This window comes from Lepidothrix coronata, unplaced genomic scaffold (genome assembly GCF_001604755.1).
Source record: "Lepidothrix coronata isolate B3197 unplaced genomic scaffold, Lepidothrix_coronata-1.0 Scaffold42, whole genome shotgun sequence".
Classification (NCBI taxonomy): Eukaryota; Metazoa; Chordata; class Aves; order Passeriformes; family Pipridae; genus Lepidothrix; species Lepidothrix coronata.
Window position 1 is genome coordinate 2,378,740 of NW_016690222.1, and position 22,096 is coordinate 2,400,835.

General features: G+C 34.2%; 1 protein-coding gene across 7 annotated transcripts in view; it reads right to left on the bottom strand.

Annotated features, from left to right (window-relative positions):
* Nucleotides 1-22,096, bottom strand: part of PACRG (PARK2 coregulated) — a 227,030-nt gene that overhangs the window by 147,606 nt on the left and 57,328 nt on the right. The window contains exon 4 of one of the 7 annotated variants that reach the window (XM_017813709.1): nucleotides 9,239-9,265. The exons of 5 other annotated variants lie outside the window; for them this stretch is intronic. In XM_017813709.1, coding sequence (XP_017669198.1) covers nucleotides 9,254-9,265 — 12 coding nt within the window. In that variant the 3' untranslated portion in view covers nucleotides 9,239-9,253. Of the gene's footprint in view, nucleotides 1-9,238; nucleotides 9,266-21,704; nucleotides 21,780-22,096 lie in introns of those variants that run through there. One more of the 7 variants, XM_017813708.1, reaches the window with a different exon arrangement.

Here is a 22,096-nt window from a genome sequence, read left to right on the forward strand (position 1 = left end):
CATTACCTGTAGAATATCTTTCATATGCTGTGTTACATAAGACAAGAATAATACACACTAACCTACGGAGATATTAGGGTCCATTATTCCTCCTACCCTAAGTGCCATTGAGACAGGCAGATAACAAACTGACAGTGCTCTCTGATTCATAACTGATTCTGTCACTGAAGAGCATAGGGTACTGTTCTCATCTCAGTATGTTTTTCAGGATACTTTGTCAATTAAATGCCTCCTGTTCCAAAAATTAAATATCCCACTTGAGTCTTGTGGGAATAAACTGTCAGAGATGTCAGGAGAGGAGATGAATTTTGTATATCCCAAAAGTTTCTGACAAGCAGAATAAATTAAGTCAGAGTGCCTAGCTAAAGCATCTCTAGATTTTTTCTCTAGGATCTAGTTTATATCTGAAGTAACCTCATCTAGCAGAACCTCATATGCTTCACTTTTGTCTTACAGTGACTCAATGAGGAATACAAAAAGTCACTGTAAAAGTTATTTACTAGAGAAGCTCTCTAAACTACTCTTAAATTTCACAGAGGATATAACCAAATGCAGGGAGACAACAAGTCGAAATCTGCAACATTCTGTAATACACTGACACAGTGTTAGCAGAAATAAAATCAGATTTTCTTTATGCTTACTTCGAGTAACATCTTACACGTTTATTTGCTAAATTAATTTATTGATAAGAGAAAGAGCTATTTAGGTTGCTCTACTATAGCTCAATGAAAAAATATTAAGAAAATAAAGGTTTTATAGGTAATATGTAGGTCATCAAAAATGAATGCCAATTAAACTTTTATATTGCACCATACCACTATGTATTCTGTAAATGTTTCATTCTTTAAATACATCCTAATTATAGACTAGTAATGCAAATACACTAGTCTTAATTTTATTATCTCTCCAGTTATAACATCCTTTAGGAGTAATGATATCTTTAAAAAAATGTAATGATCTTTTAAAAACTAAGCCAAATATATTTAAAATACTTTTTGTGTATGTTTTTATTATCAATTTCACAATCTCGCAAGGCTAAAAATATTTTAATCCATTGGAACACAGCAGATAGATACCTATGGATATCTAAGAGCAGAAAACCCTTACTCCTACCTGCCTCAATGAGCTATGCACTGCTGGACTGCAGGAATTATTGTTTCCTGTCTTGGTGAGGATATCCTATCAGTGAAGGATAGAGATTCCTTTCATAGAGAGAAAAGGTTTAAACACTCCTCTTATTCCTACTCCTGTATTTTTATCAAAATAAGAAGTAGTGGTTTGAAGATATAGAGAAGGAGGGACAAAAGTAACTGGTCTCACCAATGGGTAAATTCACAGATGAGGTTACTGTTAAGTTCTTTCTTGCAGAATTTTTGTAAGATTTTCAAGTTAAAATTGTGGTCATATTCAAGTAAGTTTCTCATTTATATTACACGAAATGAGAAACTGCTAAGCAAAGTGATTACTTCCACTTTTTGTTAGATTAATACAATGCATCTGACTGAGGTATGAATTGGGTTATCTAATTAATTTTAAGATATCTAAGTGTTTGGCATATGACCTAGATGGCTTTAATTTGATAGACTACTGGAAAATCTAAGGAAAAGGCTTTCCATACAAAAGCATTAGTATTTTAAGATATACTGGATGCAATCAAAGGAGGTTAAAAGCTTTTGAAGGACACTCCCTGACCAATTTTGCTAATGGAGGGAACTGAAGTAAAGGTATTAAATACAAAAAAGGCCTACAGAGACATAATTTCAAGAGATGACTAAAAAAATCTGGCTGCCTGACACACACAGTGAGGTCTCACTTCCTCTCTCTCTCCATCTCCATGTCTGGATTTGATCTACCTTTGTGTTCTTCTGTACGCTCTGGTCTTGTCCTGATCCCTTGCTGCTCAATTCAGCCCACCAAAACAGCAGAATACTAAATTCACTGCTGGTTTAGTGAGTAACACTGTCTCAGGTTTAGCTGAACAGTTGGACTTACCCATGGGAACCTGAAGGAGACAGCAGGGACAAATTACCGTTTTGGCAGCAGCAAGCTATTTTATTGGCTCAATCATTAAATGAAGCACTATGGATCATGCCTTATCAGAAAAGTCTACAAGTCTGGGCCTGGTTGAAAGCAGTGGTTCCATGAACCTTAACAACAGGTTTGTGCACAGCCAGATCATACATAATTCATAATATGACACAATCTCTACCAGATTAGTTAAAGGGCACACCAAAAAGTTTCTATTTGTTACCACTAAGGCCTCGCCACAGCCAAACCACACAACGAAAATCATGTGTTTTAAGACAAATAATAATAATGAAAGATGTACAGCAAAATGGGCAATGCATCATTTTGTGGTATAAAGGTGACAGAAGAATCAAAGGTTATTTAGCAATTCAAATAAAAGTTTCATCATTTCTAACACAGGTCTCACAAACTAACACTGCTTAAAACTGATATATCCAGTTAATCTGATCCTGTGCATCAACCTCATCAACATTTTTGGCAAGGAAGAGGTATTTTGTATACTAAAAGATCTTTCTAACAAAAAAGGGCCTTTGGACAATGTGCTGACTTGTCTAAATGACAGAAAAAGACCCAATAAAACTAGAGAAGACATACATACAAACATCAGTGGTCCAAAACAATTCCTATTTACTTCATGGTTTGTGCTTTTTCATATGGCAGTTCAATTTATTCTATAGATTTCCTGAGTACATAATACTTCATGCTTAAAGCATGTCTATGTCAAAGCAAGGTTTCACTGAAGTCAAATATACAGGTGATCCCTTCAACTCAACTGAATCTACAAGAAAAAGATAGTTCCTCGAATGTTTCCTAAAGTACTGGAGCCAGGTTATTATCTTCAATATGGTACTTATTTATGGAAAAATTAATCTAAGGATTTTTTTGCTATGAACATATCAGATCATAGCATGTTCAAAATGAAATTTGGAATGAATATTAATAGACAAAGAAAAACTGTCCTGCCCTCAAAGTTTCATTGCTAAAAGATTAGCCTTCCTTTGACTTTATGTATATGCTTCTAATATTTCTTTATTAAAAAATAAGGTAATAAAAATGTATGACTTTTTAGTCATTTATTTACATTAGCCTGAGTACAACTTTTCAAGACAGATTTAAGATCTGCAGTATTTGGAGGTGATGTCAAAATTCCCATTTAATTCAACAAAATTAAGTTTGGGAATGAGGTCAATAATACTATGACAACTGAAAGAAGGTTCATCGCTTTTCTAAACATAAATAATGGCACTGCTAGCAAGGCAAACAAAAGCGTGTTTATTTTTCTACTGTTCCACCTACTTGCCTGAAAAACAGGTTGCAACATGATCATCACAAAGGGAAAGTCAGGATATTTTGAAACAGTTGCTTTTTATCCAGTGAAAGTATGAGCAAAAAGGAAGCGTTCTTACTTCTTCGACTAAGTTTATTAAAAGAATGCTAAAGAGAACTGAGCATGCAGATCATCCGGAGAATTCAGAACTTAAAGTGATTAATTAGACCTTCTTTTGTCTCGAGCAGATTTACTGAGCTTTTTTTCAAGCTAGACCCATTGTTTGTAATTACCAAAATCACACCTCCATTGGCTGGTCTGAGTTGCTTCATGCATGAACAGCAATCTGATTGAGCACTCTTGTTAGGATTCCATTCGTCATTGTAATTAGCCATAATCATAGCCTTCCTGGGTGCATGAGAATGTGCAAACGACCGATTCACAACCCCAACCCATTTGAATATGAATCTTCTCAGCGAGTAGCAATAAAATAGTGGAAACAAAGCAGTTTCTCTAGGGAATTTTGTAAAGCATCTGATTCTCCCCTCTTAAAAATGTTCCCTTTTTAGTATTTGAATTCTGTTTGCTAAAACAAGGCTTACTTAATGAAGACAATGGCTTATTATTTCTTTAAGTGGCACAGCAGGGCCCAAGTATTACAGACCCAGCTCTTTCAGCCTCTGCCAAGGACACAGGGAACAAAGGGGCAGGCAGTAACGCCAGGCAAATAGACCTCTCCTCACACTGCACTTCGGGAGCACTTTCCCCAGAGCTCGACCCAGGTCTCGCCTATTCTGGAACTCAAAGACAGGGTCTTTTTCTCCCCATTCCTGTAAATGACTCACACAGCGTCTTGCGAAGGGGGGCGGCACGGCCTGCGCCGCCACAGCCGCATTCCCAGTGAGCCACCTAATGGTGACAACGCTGCTGCTCCTCCTCTTTCCCAGCCCAAGCCCGTGGGACACAGCTGGCACACAGACGCTGGGGGATAGCCAAGTCTTTTCGCTGCCAATGCACAGACTGAATTAGGTGGGAAGACAGGAATCTTGACGACCACAGCTCTGGCACGATGATCTAGTTAATTTTTTAACATGTTTAGCAATATTTTGGTAAGAAGTCTCAGAGGCGCATTAAAGGTCCAATAACAAGAACTATTACTTAAGTTGCCACACACCCCTGGGCTGAAAAGAAATTCTGACTTATACAATCCCCAAAACAGCCTTCCTTGTATAACGATTATGAATTTATTTGTTTACTGAGGAAATAGCTACACATAAATAGAGCCTGGGATACCATAGCATACAAGCCTGCAGTTTTGTTAATATTTAATTTTGAAATTATAATAATCTCATGCAGTATGTTCCACTAGTTTGTTTTCTTGCTACAATTTCTTGTTTCCAGATCCTCCAGCTTAACAGAGCAGCCACGCAATGGTATTTTATTCAACTAATGAATATTTTATTCAACTAACACTATTAGTAATGAATATTAACTATAATAATAAACTATAGGTTAGCTAAAAATTTAAGTAGAAAGTCCCTTCAAATATGCAGAAAAGTAAATTCACAATATTAAACTTAATTTCAATTGAAGATAAAGACATAAAATATTTATTATGTATAGGTCTCCACATATGTAGCAGAAATGTCAAGTCCTAGTGTTTCACACTGAAGAGTTTTCAGTCAGCAATAGTTAATTGTTGTAATTAACATAACATCTTTTCTCTCTCCTAAGTTTAACACCTTCATGAAAAATAGGAAGCTCAGGATTTATTGCAACTACTAAATGTGATAACTACTAGATCATATATTAAATAATTTTGTAGATTGATCTTCACTGCTTTTAGAAACCTTTTTAGAAACCTTGCTGTTTCTAATGCAGGGGTGGGAGGGTTGATACTTGTACTATTTCTGGGGAAACAACTACTTTCCATGCTGAGCTGTGCTTTCTGGAATACTGGTGAAATCTATGATCAGATCACACTGAAGAAGAAACTGTAGCATGGAAGAGATGCAAATTAGATCCCGCCTAATGTTCCTCTGCCATGCTAGCTCAGAAAATAGTTTCATAGCAACCATTTCCCTGTCAACCCTTACAGTCCTTGCTGAAGAATCTTCTCCAGATGCTGAAAAAACAGTACTGTTTTAATTAGAAGAGTAAATACTTTTAAAGTAAGAAGGTTCAGCATGCTGCCACATAAAGGCACCTAGTAACAGAAAAGTTTATGTCCTCCCAGTCTTCTCCATTACCTTAGAACAAATAGAAATCAGGGAAGCAAATAAGACAGATGTAAAGTTTTGTGACGGTAGCTGTACAATTGCTCTCCCTTTGGATGCATCTTGGTATGTTGCATGTTGCTGCAAACAGTCTGTAAGGGTATTTGTATTCTGAAGTCACCACTGGAAACCTAACGATTCAAGATCACCTTCTGCCCTTCAAGTAAACAATCGTGCTGAATAATCTTACATTCATATACAAAACATTTAACAGTTGAGACAGGCCGTTCAGACAAAGCGTTGCTGCTTTCCTTGGGTTCAGTTTTGTTCGTCAATTGAAGCAGAGTTTCTGATACTTCTACAGCATGTCTCTTCAATAATTTTTTGTAAAGGAAATAGGTGAAAGAAATTCTTCTCAGTTCAATGAGACTTATGTCACTCATTACTCTTTTATTTAGATTTTAGGACTTTATCCTCCATATTTGATTGACGTTTTGTCCAATCACTAGAGAAAAACACTTTAAATTCTTTATATCAGTACATGTAAGAACATATTCCATTAAAAATGAAAGGTAATAAGTGAAAGAAAATTTTTTAGCTCACTATGTAATACATAAATTGTTGAATTATAGCAATATGGAATAAGATGTATTGATGAATGATCATTTTATTACAACCTGTTCCATATAGATTTATCATTATAGTATTTCAACAAAATATTTTAATACTTTTCTGCATCAAAAGTCATAAAAATATGAAGAATGAATGATCGCACTTCTCCTATGTAATCTACATAAAAAGTGTGTATGGTGTGATTTGCATATTGCATTCCAACAAGATTACAGTAACCATTAAACAAAAAATATTGGCATGTTTGTGAACTCTCTGGAAAAGAGTATCTTGAACTTAACTCCTCTTTCTGTGAAGAAGTTAAAGGATTCTTCCTATCTTTACCCCACGCTTAACTTTGCTCAGAAATATAAAATACTTGTTATGAGTTATACTACCTTCATACCAATTTTGAGATTCTGCTGCAATGGATGTCAGCTCACTAAGAAACAGTTTCTGCTGTCTCAATATATTTTTTCTTTATGTGTATGACAGATTCACTTTTGCTCTACTTTCTTTCCCGCCATGTGTGGATACTGAATATTTGTGAAATTTAATGTTTCAGTTGCTATTGAAACCTTTTCTGTAAAGTTTATTAACAAAGACTAAGTTAAAGTGAAATTTAGATAACTTCACTTTGTTATTCTGTGTTACTTCTAAGTCCAGCCAACTGAGAATGTGCAGCCTTGTCTGAAAAACAGAATAGAGATGATATTCTGAGTTACCTATAAAACATGTGTTTTTATACAAGTATATGCATTTTTATATAAGTATATATACGTTTTTTATATAAGTATATATGTTTATGTAGATATTTATATGTATGTTTAATTATTTGAGGTTCTTCTCAGTTGCAACTATTTCAGACAAACTGTTCTCTCAAACTACAGATTCCATTGGATTATATTTATGACCTAAACTTTTGAGTAGCTCTCTTGTTGCATGAATACAATCCTGTAATATTTACTTTGTACTCTGTGGTCTATAAAAATGAGGTTTTGCACCAATTTTTTTTTTTATTGTATACTAATATCAGACTTTAGCTCATTTTCCATGGAGTTTCCATATGGCAACACACTCTATTGACCTGTGTATACAAGGAATAGTGATTAAGCTTAGATTGGTGTCACACAGAGTTGTACTTAGAGCAGAATACTTGATTTTAAGTTGGCCACCTCCAGCATGACTCAAGGCAGCAATCCCATACATATTTCCCTTTCTTACTAAAATGAATGCAACTGCGAATAACTAGTCATAAACAAATGGACGGGTTCTTGATTCCATTGAAATACAAAAGCAAAACACTGCCACTGATATCACTGGAGTAAGATTAGGCTTCAAAATATTAAAGAGCATTAAAGCTGCATACTAAAAGGTATTTTATTTAACTCATATTGATGCACATGGTTTCATAGCTCTAGGAAGATTTTAAGATATAACAACTGGTCTTTTAATAGAAAGATGGAAATATGCAATTTTGGGGTTTGATTTTTTTCTTATTAAGAGGTAGGAGGTTTTACTTTTTTTTCTTAAATAAGCTAACCGTGTATTCATCTACATAGAAATCTTTTTTCTTCAAAATATATCTAACAAATTCAGTATGCTAGAATGAAGTTACAAATAGCTAAAACATGGCATTTCAAAAGAAACTGGTTTTAACTCTCATTTTAGAGCACTTTGTTTGTGTCTGCACTGCACAGAGTAGGATAGAAAATGTAATGTATTTATCTTTAGGATAAAAACAGGATCAATACATATAGGCAGATAAATATTGTAGTAAAAAATTACAGGACAGTTTGAAGTTGCATCACTGAGCAGTATAATCTTAAGAAAAGTACTTATTATACTTGCTATACAATCTAAAATGTGATCTTTGTTTTTTACGAAGATGTCATAAAGTTTTTAGCTATAGAATCAACCTTCCTTCTCTCAAGAGGGTTGATTTCTATATTTTATAGAAAGATCCTACTCAGAGAAGATACATGGTGTAAGTTTATTAGCACCTTTGATTCTTTGGCTAAAAAGCTGAAAGGTGTGTTCTTGCTAAGGAATAACTTCAGGAAAAGGAAGAATAATTGAAAGATGCTCTGGAGGGCTCTGGAGGCTCTCTTTCTGCCTCTTGAGAAAAAGCAAACAACTAAGGCCATTTTACTTTAAAATTTTCATATGTCCACTCCTTGTTTTCCAGGGATCAGGGATCTGATTTGTAGAATTGCCAAGCAGAAAAATAAACAGGGGTTGGTTTGGTTTTGTTTGGTCTGGAAAGTATATTTTCTAGGTTTTTAAATGAAACATTTGTTTCATTTTACTGCAATAGTATATTTTGATTCTAAGCTATTTAAAACCATTTAATTTAAAGATCTGAAGAACAGTTTCTGAAGTCTTTCAATTAGAGCCTTCATAAAAATTGTATAAGTCAGCAGGAGCTGAACAAATTAAATAAATAAAATTAAGTAATCTGAACAGTCAGGTCTTAGAATAAAATTACCAGCTTCTAATTAATCACTAAATTATTAAAATATTTATCAGGGGTTAGGTTACAGTTAGAAGTCTAATAGAAAGCCTCCCTCTGTGACCTTTCTCTTTACCTGAAAGACAGATTTAGTAGCATAAACTGTGTAAAATAACCTGATGAATATTTATGAGGTGACCTGATATAACACTGAGACCACTATTACAAAGCCACAGATTATAAAGATATAAAACAAAATGTTCTTCATGCAATGTTCCTTGAGACCACTGCTTGGATATTTTATCTTTTAAAATTGTATACATGTATAAAATGGATTTAAGATGTCTTCACTCCTTCCCTCCCTCTGCTTCCTCATCTATGGCCACGGCTCGCCCTCCTTTCAGTTGCACCAGTACAAATGTCTGTGTGGCTCCTGTCAGATTACTGCAATGATCTAAATAAAAATCAAACTAAGAGAAAAAAAAACCCACAAAACCAAAACAAAAGCATGGTTTTTAAGATATACCATTATAGTGATCTGATTAATAGAATGAAACCTAAGTCCAACTTAGGGAGCATTGAACTGTGTCACAGGATGGACAGGTTGGAACTTCTTTAATCTGGTCCTGATGCAACAAGTGTTCATGTAACCCAAGTGAACCATCCATTCTGCATATTAGATCAAGTCAGATCCTAAGGGAAAAAATATATGTTTCTGTAGTTAAAGAGCATAATAATGAATCAAAGTATAGTTTTTGTTGATTGTGATGTATGGCATTTCCTATTTTGTTAAAAAAGCAAATGAAAATTTAAGATTTATGTGGCATCATACCAGTACCAAGAACACTTATTTGCAGACACAGAACATAAAAAAATTAAGAAATAGGAGGTTCACAGAATCAACCTTTTGTTTCTTTAACCACAAAATGACGTGTTGTCTTTCTGATAGTATAGATACACACACACACAGACACACACACACACCTATGTGCACACCCAAACCTTGGAGAAGATATTTTTGTAGCAACACCTAAAGTAACTATTGACTTTTTACAATATGTGGATTTTATACTTCCATTTTACATCCCCTCAAAACATTAAAGGCAAAGTCTGACATTAAGAGTGATGAGTAGCTGTATAATAGAGCTTAAATTTAGAGGAACCTTTAGAAATGTGAAGAAACATTGTTAGACTCAATAAGGAGAACTGCAAAGCCCTGCAGCTGGGATGGAACAACCTCCTACACTGTATAGGTTGGGAACTGCCTGGCTGAGTAACAGTCCCGCTCCCATGAGGGTTACAGTGATTGATGTATAACAGCCAGCAGTGCTCCTGTCACAGAGAAAGCAAAACACAGCCTGGGCTGCATTAAAAAGAATGTGGCCAGCAATTAGAGGAAAAATATCATCCTTTAATGAGAAATGGTGAGGCCATATGTAGAATACTATGTCCTGTTTCCACACCACATCTTAACAAATACATTGAGAAGCTGGAGAGATGATCCAGTTGATGGTTACCAACATGGTTATCAGATAAATTAATTATTATTACATATATTGCCTCTAGGTTCTGGTATTCAGTAGCTCAACAGGAGATTTGTGAGGTATTATATATTTTTTCCTCTTTTTTTTTTTTTTAAAGAAAACAGATAAGTCTTTCTATTTGAGTCACTTTTAGAACCTGATTCTACATGACAGGTACAGTTAAAAGTCTTCTACTTTCATTTAAATCACATGAAATCTAGAGGCCCAAAGCACTTCATACAATGTCAATAGACTAATCATAGTAATTTTAAACATTTCTGGCTTTCCTGTGCGAAGAAGGGATTTTCCTCAGTAAGCTACATCAATTTCAAAGAAGAAATTCAAGAAGAATCAGACTGACACAAGTTTAGAGAGCTGCTAGTGTGTTGACCAGGATCTAAAGCTGTAGGTGTTTTACATTTATCATTTAGTTATGGTAAACTGAACATGAATTTAAATCTCAGACATCATATGAATGCAATTTTAAATTTACCTGATATGGCTAGAAATCGGTAACAATTATGTACTGAAAAAAATATAGGTGTATGTATAAATACTGCACATGGAAACTATGTGGTTTTAAGTTAAAGGAATGTTAAAAATATAATAGAACAAATAAAGCCAGTTAACACTTTTAAAATGGTACCATTATTTTTGTGCCTCATTTTCTTAAGCTGTAAAACATCTATGTTTCAGAATCACAGGGAAGCCTTTACTAATTAAGCAGTAGTACGTGATGACATTTTCAAAAGAAAAGGCATTAGAAGACTGCAATTACATCTCAATTAGCCTTCTCTTGCCCAGGCTAACCCAACCCAGTTCCTTCAGTGCCTCTTCATATGTCATGTGCTGCATCGCCGTGGTCATTTTGGTGGCCTCCCTACTGGACCCCCTTCATTATGCTGATATCTGTCTTCTATTTCTGTGGGCCCAAACCTAGACATAGATTTCCAGATATAGCCTTATGATTATGAAGTAAAAGGGAATAATCCTTTCCCTGAGCATCCTGACTTTATATTCGTGTGATCTAATATGTGATTAGCCTTCATTCTGCAAGGGTACACAGCTGAGCGATGATGACCTTGCTGTCCACCAGGACCCACAGGTCCTTTTCTGTAAAAGTGCTACTAGCCAGTCAGTCATTTTTCAACACCTCACTCCATTTAATTTAGGAAAAACAAATCCATCAAACTTTGGACTCTCTTGTGAGTCCAAAAATCAAACTTCCCTGGCGTCAATAAGCATAAACTATAGGAATATACATGTAAAAAAAACCCCAAACCAAACAAAAAAAAAAACAAAAACAAACCCAAAACCAAACAAAAAAACCCCAAACAAACTCAAAAACAAACAAACAAACAAACAAACAACAAAAACCAAACACCAAAACTCAAAAAAACCCCAAAGTAAGAGCTAATACATAAATGTATAAAGACAAACAGTGACAAACATGGTAAAATTCCAGCATAAAATATTTGTAGAAACTCAAAATTATCTGGGATCTCAGTATTTTAGAAAGCCAAGAACTTTAATGTGAAATCAACCATCTTCTATTATAGTCTTGAGTATTTAATGTAAAAGCAAGTTACAGATCCAAAAATGTTCTGGTTTGTAGCAATAAAAAATAAGTGCCAACACCAGTAAATGATATGGAAAAAAAAATGAAGATAAGATTCTGGAATAAACTCCCAAACTAAATCAGATGGTGTGAGTTTGAAATGAGTGCAGTGGTTAATGGGCTAGAAAGCATTCATGCCGTGATTAACAGCAACAACTGGCCCAAAGATCTGAAGACCAGGAGAAGCAATAACCTTCTAGAAATTATAGAACAATAGTTATTACATCATTAGTTGGTAACAATGTTGGAACTTAAAACAAATGCTAAGATGAGCATTTTATAGGATAAAGTTATAACATTTTTTTGCTAAGGAGGAATGAATTTATTTAAATTCTTGGAAATCAATAAAGTTGTAGGAACTGGGGAAATATGTGATATTATAAGCTACACTTAACTAGAAGGTCTTTCTTTAGGAGGTCATTAAATGGCCCTGTAATTTGGTTCTTCATTAAAAAGTAGCATTTATTGGAGAAGAGGCTAAATATTTCTATCAGAAAAAAACCTCACACAGATCTAAAGTTAGAAATAAATAGGAATAAAAAGTCAGTATAGTCAGAAAAAATATTTGGCCCATTAAATCTGTGATTTAGACAGACTGACTTAAATGGGAATTTGCAAACAAAGAACCTGAGTATTTAACAACTGCACGAAGTATTTCAAAGTATTCTGCAACAAATACCAAACAGGACTCAGGCGCTATGTATTGTTGAGTGACAAAATAATTCCAAGTAAATCCACATTATATTTTTTGGTAGCTTCTAGGTTGGCCATTGAAGTTTCTACTGGTCTAATGAAATTTTGTGTGTATGGCAGGACATGGAAGAACTGAATTAACTGTCTTTCATATAACGTCATATCAGATCAGGCATAACTACTTTTAAAAACCCATCTGGAAATAAAAGGCAGTAGTTTTTATCTAGATAATATCTTAGAGCCTTATCCTGTTTAACCACCAATTTCATTATCTGCAGGTGAGAAAGTGGATATAAGCAAAGACATTTCTTAGTTGATATGAATATATTGGTTTAAACATAAAAATTTAGAAAAAACATTCTAATGTGCTTGTGCACATTATCCCCTATGCTGTGTAAGGACAGGGGAATAGTTTTGACTTCCTTACAGATGTAACAGCAGTATAAAAGGCTGCCACTTTATAATGAAATATACATGGGTACAGAATTAATTATTAAAGCAGAGAAAACATGCTTCACTCTTAGAGAGAACTCACTTTTACATTCTAGGTTTTATCAGCAAACCTCTTTGATAAAATAAAAGATTAAGAGAAACATCACAATTCTAGCAGTCCCACTGTGTATTTGCCACCTTTAAACTTTCATCAAATAACCCAATGCTAACCAGTAACTGGAATTTTGGACTACCGCTACTGCATATCTAAAAATTAAGTCACTTTTTGATGGATTATTATAATCTGATGGTCACCACATTAGATGGTGTCACCACATTAGGTTATGTTTTAAAAAACCTAGATTAATGATCTAGCATCCTTAATGCATAAATAAACAATTACCTGGGGAAAAGATATATATGAAATTCCCGCTCTCACTGATTGTTCTTACCAATGGTTACTAGCTATGTCTACCTAATGCATCAGGAAGTGGTCAGGCAGCGGATTATCATTGCATGTCCCTTCCAATTTAAATATTCTATTCTATTCTATTCTATTCTATTCTATTCTATTCTATTCTATTCTATTCTATTCTATTCTATTCAGCATTCCAAATCAACTTCATGCAAAGTCAGTCAGATAGTTTATATCACCTTCTGAGGTGGTAAATCCACAAAAGTTTGTCTTTCTGTGCCCTTGAAAGCGAACAGATTTCTTGTCCTAATTAGTTGCAACTGTGTACACAAGAAAGCATAAATATGACCTTGTTTTCTCTTATCAGGAATTTCTGGAGACAAGAGATCTCTGACAGACTGATAACAAGAGCTATGTGAACAAAAAGTTGTATTCACTTCATCTTTCTATACTTGTTTTACATAACTTAAGAACTTCTGTTGTAGCTGGATTGAATTTGATAATTTTATGGCCTTCTATCTCATGAAATAATCTATCAAATTTATCACAGTTGATATAAATATGTGGCAAATAATATGCTAAGCATTTCTGATTTAACTTGTAAAGGAATGCTTTGAATAAGTTTGAGTTAAAAAATTAATAAAAACCCATGCATAAATTCAATAAACATCAAGGTTTTTCCTTATCAGATAAACAAGCTAAAAAAGATTAAATTATTTTCCCATCTTGGGAGGGTTTGTAGTATCATGACTCTGGCTATATGCTGCTTAGAGTTTGTCAAGAAAGAATAGGGCAAATTCAGTGATGTTACTGCAGAGTTTTAGACAGCTGTTTTTCCAATCTCTTCAGAAAAACATCAAAATACATAAGGAATGAATATTAGTAAAGCAGAAAGAAGACATAAATTACAGATATAATTCTGCAAGAAAAAAAAAGCAACTTTCCTCATAATTCTACAAGAAAAAAAAAGCAACTTTCCTCACGACTAGCTTGAAGTACAGATATCCAGCTAAATCAGAAAATTGGCAACTATTATTTGAGCTCAAAATGAATCAATCCCTGAGAAGAGAACTCTACAGCAGCAAGAATTTTAAACAGGCAAGTTTACTTTAATTCCCAAAGGAGTAAAATAGTCTAAATAACTATGGCATTCAAATTCCCAAACTTATGTATACTATGCCCTTTTTTATCAACCTGTAGTTGCTCAGATTTCCATCCAAATGGCTGCACAGATACAGAAAGTTAGATTTTGGAACAGACATATAAAGGACCTCAGTTTTTACCTGGTTAATATGTGGTTTGGGGGGGGGTTAGCAAGCATATAAACTGATCTGTGAACATATTAAGCAAAACATTCATATTAAGTTCAGTTAATAATGCACATTGTCTTTCTCATAGTGGAAACAAAAGGTAAGAGATGCATCAAAGGAAACTGAAATTCACCTGAGTTCCAGTGCAAAATTGACACTCCAGCCCGAGCTGTGTTAAAACCAATGTTCCTGCCTCAAACATGAGCTTTATCTGGGGCCCCCTGTCTACCAGCCTAGGAATAGTAAGAGCAGCAAGGTTCCAGTGCTGTTATTAAATGGCCAGGCAAAGGGGGTGTCTCCCACCTGAATTGGACTTTTTAAGCGTCTGAAAGGACAACATAAGAAGCACAGAGTGTGAACATCAGTTACTATACAGGCTCATATAGGTATTTATCCATACAACCACTGGCTTCTGCCCCTAGCATAATTTCTTTGGATATGAACAGAACAGCAATATTGATTGTGTTACTTTTTCAGAGTACAACTGTACTTCAGTGCACTTAGTCTTCATTATAAGACAAGATTCACTACATTACAATATAAGTCATGTTCCTAAAGAGATCTGCATTTACACTGAAGTTTTGATTAAACTGGAAGCAACACCCTTTTTTAACCTCCTTATAGCCTGAAGAAATTATCATCTGAATATTCTTATCTCTTTAAAGATCATCATTTGTGATTTCCTAAGGTATTATTTGTCTGCCTTTTTGTAATAATTCTTTAAATAAGGCATGGATTTACCTGCATATATAATACTAATTTGAAAACATAGTAAATCAGTTCCAATGCATGAGTTTTAAATTAATTATTTTTAAGTCTAATGTGCCAGTTAGGTTTTTGGGGGTTTTAACTCTAATATTCTAAACATAGAATTCTACCGGGTCCTGCAGCAATTTAGATTGTTTCATTATAGGGAGACTGTGTAGCTGGTATTCCTTTAAAACCAAAGACACATTTTTTTGCATGGTGTTGAAGGAAGCCACAGTAGAGCATACTAGCAACCCACATATTCTGTTACAAAACCTGCAGGTTTTATAATTCCCTGCAATTGTCTGTTTCCTGAGTGTTAATGTGCAAAAGCTGAAAGCCAAGTGGAACTATCTCATTTAAATATTTAAGACAATTTATTTTTGCTCTGATAACCTACCACATGCTACTACTACTGTCAAAAATTCAAAGTGCTGTTTGAAATGTAAATATAGACTCAGTAGTCAATTTTTTTTTTCATTAAAAAACACAATTCAATCACCTTAATGGAGATTTTGTCAGACGTTTTAAAATGAGTTAATTTTTAAGGTCTTTAATGTCTTAAAGATGCAATAACATTAATTTGAAACTAGCACTTCTTGAAGTTACATCATTATGACTGAAAACAAACAAATGTAAATCTACATCTCACACCACTGCTATGTAGTGTAAGCAAAAGTTTTACTTCAGTGGGTTTGATCATAAAGCATGAAGTTCCATCTTTGCAGGAACAGACTTCTTTCATGCCAAATTTTTATTTTTCTTGAACCAAGTTGTCAATAGGTTTCAAAGGAAGAGAGAATTTGGGGAAAGAAAAAAAAAAGGAAGCATAAAATTTAGGTCATGCTGTTTTAGGAAGTTTTCATGAATTTTAATCCAAGTGGTTTCTATCTGAGGACGCATTTACTCATAAAAAGAACATATAAAAGGCATTCTTTACCTAAACCAGATCCTGCTGAGCTCTCCTCATTACCAACTTAATATGAAGACAAACTCTTCTCAGTTAAGCAAGAGGAATACAGATGGAAGAACCAACACCGAAGAAAGTAAAAGGACCATAAAAATAAGTATTAAAAGCAAAGTAGTAGTATTAATTTGCAGAATAACAACGTGAGGAATGAGAGTTTAGCTCGGATCAGAACTTGGTAGCATAGTAGATGTGAACACGAATTTGACGTGAAATGTTAATCGAGGCTAGTGATAAGAAAATCACTCTGAAATGATGATGAATTCATTTATGCTTTGAAAGCAATATAGCAAATGAAATGGAACTGACGAAGATAAATTTTCCCATGCACACGCCTAATATATAGTAGACAATGAAAATGAAACAATAAAGAGTAACAAAATATGTAGTGTTTGTCACAAAACTGATGAGAACAGACATCCACCATTATACCTTTCCTAAGTATAGACATTAGTTGAATATGTTTTTAGAATATATGTTTTCAGTGATAATGAACTTTTCTCTATTAATTCTACAGACATACAGTGTGAAGTTTTCTTAAACATCTCACTTTCTACTTTGCACAATTTACAATTTTATAAGTTGTATTATAACTGTTTAACACCTCTTCAACACTCTTCCAGTAAAATAAGATATTTACAATTTGTATTTAATTGTCACAGTTTATTAGCTCTACATTTTCATCACCTTTAGTTAGTCAATAGCATATACAATATCTGAATACCCAGCACATGTTCAGTACTGACCTAAAATTACACAACAGAAATAACTGATAGTTAATCTGCACTGCTCTGCTTTCCTTCACTGAGTTTTATGTTGTTCAGAAGGTATATTCATCTATGTGAGCTAGTTCAGGATATCCATGGCTGCATAACATCAGACAATTGTGGAAAACTACAAAGCCATTTTCTTCTTACAGATGCTACAGATACCCCAACAAACAAGGAGTTCATACTTGTAGAGGATGATTCTTCCTATTATTTAAATGTACTTTTTATACTGCACCTTTGTGTTTTTCATGGTAAAATCTGCCCCAAATTTTCATAGTAAAAGATTCTCTACTGTTCCTACATTTCTTTTTAAAATAAAAACTACACTTAACTCTATGCCATTTTTTAACCTGAAATGAAAAAATCAGAATTGATAAGAAAAAGTAGTTGAAGAAATTATTCAGTATCTGAGCCTCAAAGCAGAACGGTCACAGTATATGACTACTAGAAATGAAAACATCAAACACACATTGATTTTTATCTTGTCAATTCCATTTGTTTTGTCACTTGCCTGAGAACTCTGCAATATTTGGGTAAAAGGAAGAAGGCTGATAACTAATGGACAGAGAACAAGCCATCCATTAATTGGGATAGGGCTCAGAAATCACCTTCGAGGTAGACAGAGAAAATTCATCAGTGCTATGTTTGTGGCACTGAACAAAACTTTCTGACAAACCAATAAGATGCACTTTTAAAGACAGATGTTTCTGCTTGTAGCTCAAAGTGAAACAAGTCCTGGTGTTCTAGATGGCAACCTGTGTAGATAGAAAAAGCTTATTCTGCCTGAAACACAGTATAACAAGATGTTTTGGCTATATTACCTACTTACTTTCTAAAAAGTTTCCATCTTTAAGAAGAGAGAGATCTGCTTAACTGAAGAAGGAGGAGCAATTTGGTTTTGTCCTACATGTCAATCTACCAATACCCAAAGCTTACAACATCACTTGTGTCCTCTGGGGTCCACAGTAATGTGAATTGTCTTTATCCAACTACTTAGCAAATCATTATCACATAGCTTCAGTCGACCTTTCTTTTCAATCTCTGCACTTTTCAGGAGTTATAAATCAGTTAACTTTCAAGCTCGATGAGATGGCATATGCCCTGGTTTGAAGAACAGATGGAGGCTTGGGGGAAAATTGTTTCTGCAGTCTTGCTACAAGCAGCACTGCTCCATAAAAGTGAACCATTCGCACTAATTTCTCACATAAATTATACAGGCAGGGAATACCAGCCCATTCAGCAGAAAATCTTTCATCTAGCTTTCAGAGGTCATTTAGCAAATTTAAATTAAAGTTATTTCTGATACATGGCTGGGTTTTTATTCCATACGCTTTCAGGAGATGGCAATTTACATCAAATAAAGGAATGACTTTAATTGTGTATTCAGAGAAAAAGTAACAGTAAATTAACTGCCACAATATTACTGTTTTCTAGAATCCTGGGATAAGTTGCAACTATTAATTAGTCACAGAGGAATTAATGAATGAAATATGGCTGCTCTGTACTATAGGAATCAGGTAAACTTTTCAAGGCTGTTTTAGACTCCATCTCAACTGGAGTCCCCAGATGCAGCATTGATGTTGTTAAAAGAAAGGAGATCTCAGACATTTGTAGGAACACATCTTTTACTTTTTAAGGGAAACATAATATTCAGCTGTTAAACAAATGTGTCATAATTTAAAAAAATATATGTTTTCTGAGCATGGAGAAAAGAGCCATTTCATTAAATTCTTAAATTATAAATATGAAAGAAATGAAAAGGACTAGAGGACTGTACAAAACCTAACTCTAGAAAAAATTACATTTTTGTGAGCCACAAGTGGTAAGAAAGAAGAGATTGCATTGGGAAACCTCTAACACATAATGTCAGTATTTCACCAGAAATATTAGTTTAAATGTAGAAACTAAAAACAACCAACAAGAATGTTGATAAGTTCTGAAATAGTTATACTGGTTTTTATGAGATTTCAAAAAAATATAGCGTTTTGCTTGAGTGTTTTGCAGTATCATTTTGATAAGATTCTTTTTTATTCTCTAACATCTCACATTTCTTCTAAGACCTGCAAAGACATCTCCTCCTCAGATGTGAAAAGGAACTTCACTTTATGACAGTAAAGTCATAATGATTTGTAAATTAGTATTAAAAGTAGTGAGCCCAAAAAAACCGCATATTTCAGGGCCATAAATAAATAGAATAAATTCATTTGGAATTAGTGTTACTTAGTGGTAGGATCAAATCAGTGTAGAAATTTCAAACTTGAGAAACCTATTGTTTCAATACTTTCTGTGACCATACGTATCACAGAATGGAAACTGGAAGCACCCAGAGTTACTCAACCACTTAAAAAATGTTGCCTTAATTGAAGGGTATTAGTTCGGTACCCTATTTCAGTTACAAATGAAAAATGGTTAAACTATATAAATAGTGATTTTTGAAAAAAAAAAACAAAACAAAAAAACCACAATAAAAACCCAAACCCTATTGAATATAAATTTTTCACATTGATAAATATAAATGTAATTAGATCCAAACTAACACTTTCTTAAATGTAAGAGAGAAATTTAAATCAGCAGTTATTAAAAAGATGATAATAAGTTCTAGAACCTTCATAACTTGGGATATTATCATAGAATCATATAATGGTTTGGGTTGTAAGGGACCTTAAAGATCATCTAGTTCCAAGCCCCCTGCCATGGGCAGAGACATTTTCAAAGCCCCATCCAGCCTGGTCTTGAACACTTTCAGGGATGGGACATCCACAACTTCCCTGGGCAATCCATTCCAGCGTCTCATCACCCACATAGTAAAGAATTTTTCCTAGTATTTAACCTAAACCTACTCTCTTTCAGTTTAAAGTCATTCTCCTTGTCCTGACACTACATGCCCTTGTATAGTCCTTCTCCATCTCTCTTGTAGGCTCCCTTCAGGTATAGGAAGGCTGAAATTAGGTCATTTGAAGCCTCCTCTTTTCCAGGCTAAACAATCCCAGTTGTCTGAGCCTTTATAATTTATGGCTGGACAGGCTGCTCGGTCATCCTGTCTAGGCCATGCTTTTGCCAAGAAAAGTTGGACAAGATTGAGGTCCCCTTCCAACCTAGAATTTTATGATTCCATGATTCTATGATGCTATGACTGTGAGCATTATCAACCAAAAACCTAAGAGATTGTAGGAAAATTTGTAATATCATAAGGAGAAAAAGGGATAAGATAATGGATAACATTTACATCTGGTAAAAAGGATCCCATTCTACTGCAGTCAATAGGAATTTTGTTGTTTTATTTGCTAGATAACATATTGCATTTATTCTCTCTTTGTATGACCTAAGGTCATAGAGTGGGTGTAAGTGTAATACCTACACAACATTGCTTAAGAGATTTAAAGGAGTTTTCATGTAAATGAAAACCAAGTCATAGTCATTAAGATGTGCCTATTTTTTAGTATTATGCAGTTAAAAAACTGAAACTAGAATCAACTTCTGATTTCTAAAAATCTCTAAGAAATAAAGTCACTTGCACATCAGCGAAGACATTTTTGATAGTGATTAGTTGGGCAGTGGTATCATAGTCACAAAGCATGATGAATGACATTTGTCTATACAAAACTGTTTATGAACCATATTTATTTGTACTTCATTCAGGAAGCCATAGTATATAGATTATTGATGATTTCTGATTTAAAATGATGCAACTGAGCTACATTTTTAGTTTAAAACTGAATACCTCTTTCTTGTTACCATGCTACACAGTTTTGTTTTATTATTGTCCCCATAGAAAATGGAGATTTTTACTGCCCTTTAAAAAAAAAATATTATTTTCCAAACTATTCCTTTACATTGTATCTGTTAATATACTGTGGTCTTTTTTTCCACAGGCAGCATTTAGAATTTGTTTTTCTAAGACTTTATTTCTTTACCTCAGCTCATACTTCTAGTTTCTCAAAGTTATTATGTGTAATTTCTGGCTTAAGAAATTCTTGCTTTCAGTTGCCTTCTCTTGAATCCACACTACAATCTTCTGTTATATCAACACACTTGTATTGGAGACAGGCTTATAAAGGATCACCGAAAGGATTTTAAAAAAGGAGTCCTTTGGGACAGATACACAGAGGTCGATCGCAGAAGAAAACTGAATTATTCTTAAAACACTAATGAAGACATTAAATAAAATATAAACCATCACTCTGTGCTGCACCCACTGTGCCTAAACATGATACATGACCGCTTCTCTTTCTATGTAATATTTTAAAAAGCTTTCATTCTGCGTGACAACACTTCTGGGGGATTTACAAGTTTTCTTACAGTGTTCTCTAAATATCTTTTATTAAGAAGATATTAAATATAATTTAACAAAGAATGGAAGCAGAAAAAATAGGTCTATATCTGAAAATAAGCTTTTAAAAAGTATTATTTTGCATAGGTAGTTTCTTCTTTTTGCTTTCAGATATCTGAGGCTGCAATTCCATGGGCAGCTAAACTAAACTAGCAGTTTATTGCTGTTGAAAGAAAAAAATTCTTCAACTCTGTCACATTCTTCACTGTACTTCACTACTATTTCTCTCTTCTTCACCAAGACACAGCATTAGCACCCGTGGACAGTCTTGTAATCAAAGTTCTCAGGACAACGAACATTCTGCTAATCAAGAAAAAACATGCCTACCTTCTTTTCTGAGTTAGTAACATAAATTTAGTCACAGAGGACTCTGATAAGTGTCAGTGCCAGTGTCAAGTATGCCTTAGAAATAGAGAGCAGAAGAGGTGAAGGAAAGTTAGACCTTCCCCTTATGATGGCAATAAGCTATTAAAACCCTTCAACTTCTTGAATTACATCTTGAATTACATGAATTGCAAGACAACAGTGTAATAATGGGGTCATTCTGCAGGGTAAATGAGCTCCCTCCAGTTAGTTTTAATTTGTTTGGGGATTTGAACTTCGGAAAGTGTTACCTAAGTTTACTTGATACTGCACAGCGAATAAGTTACGGTGTTTATTCATGTGGCTTAATGCCAAGACAATGTCACAAAAATGAAAAATACGAAGACATTACTTGA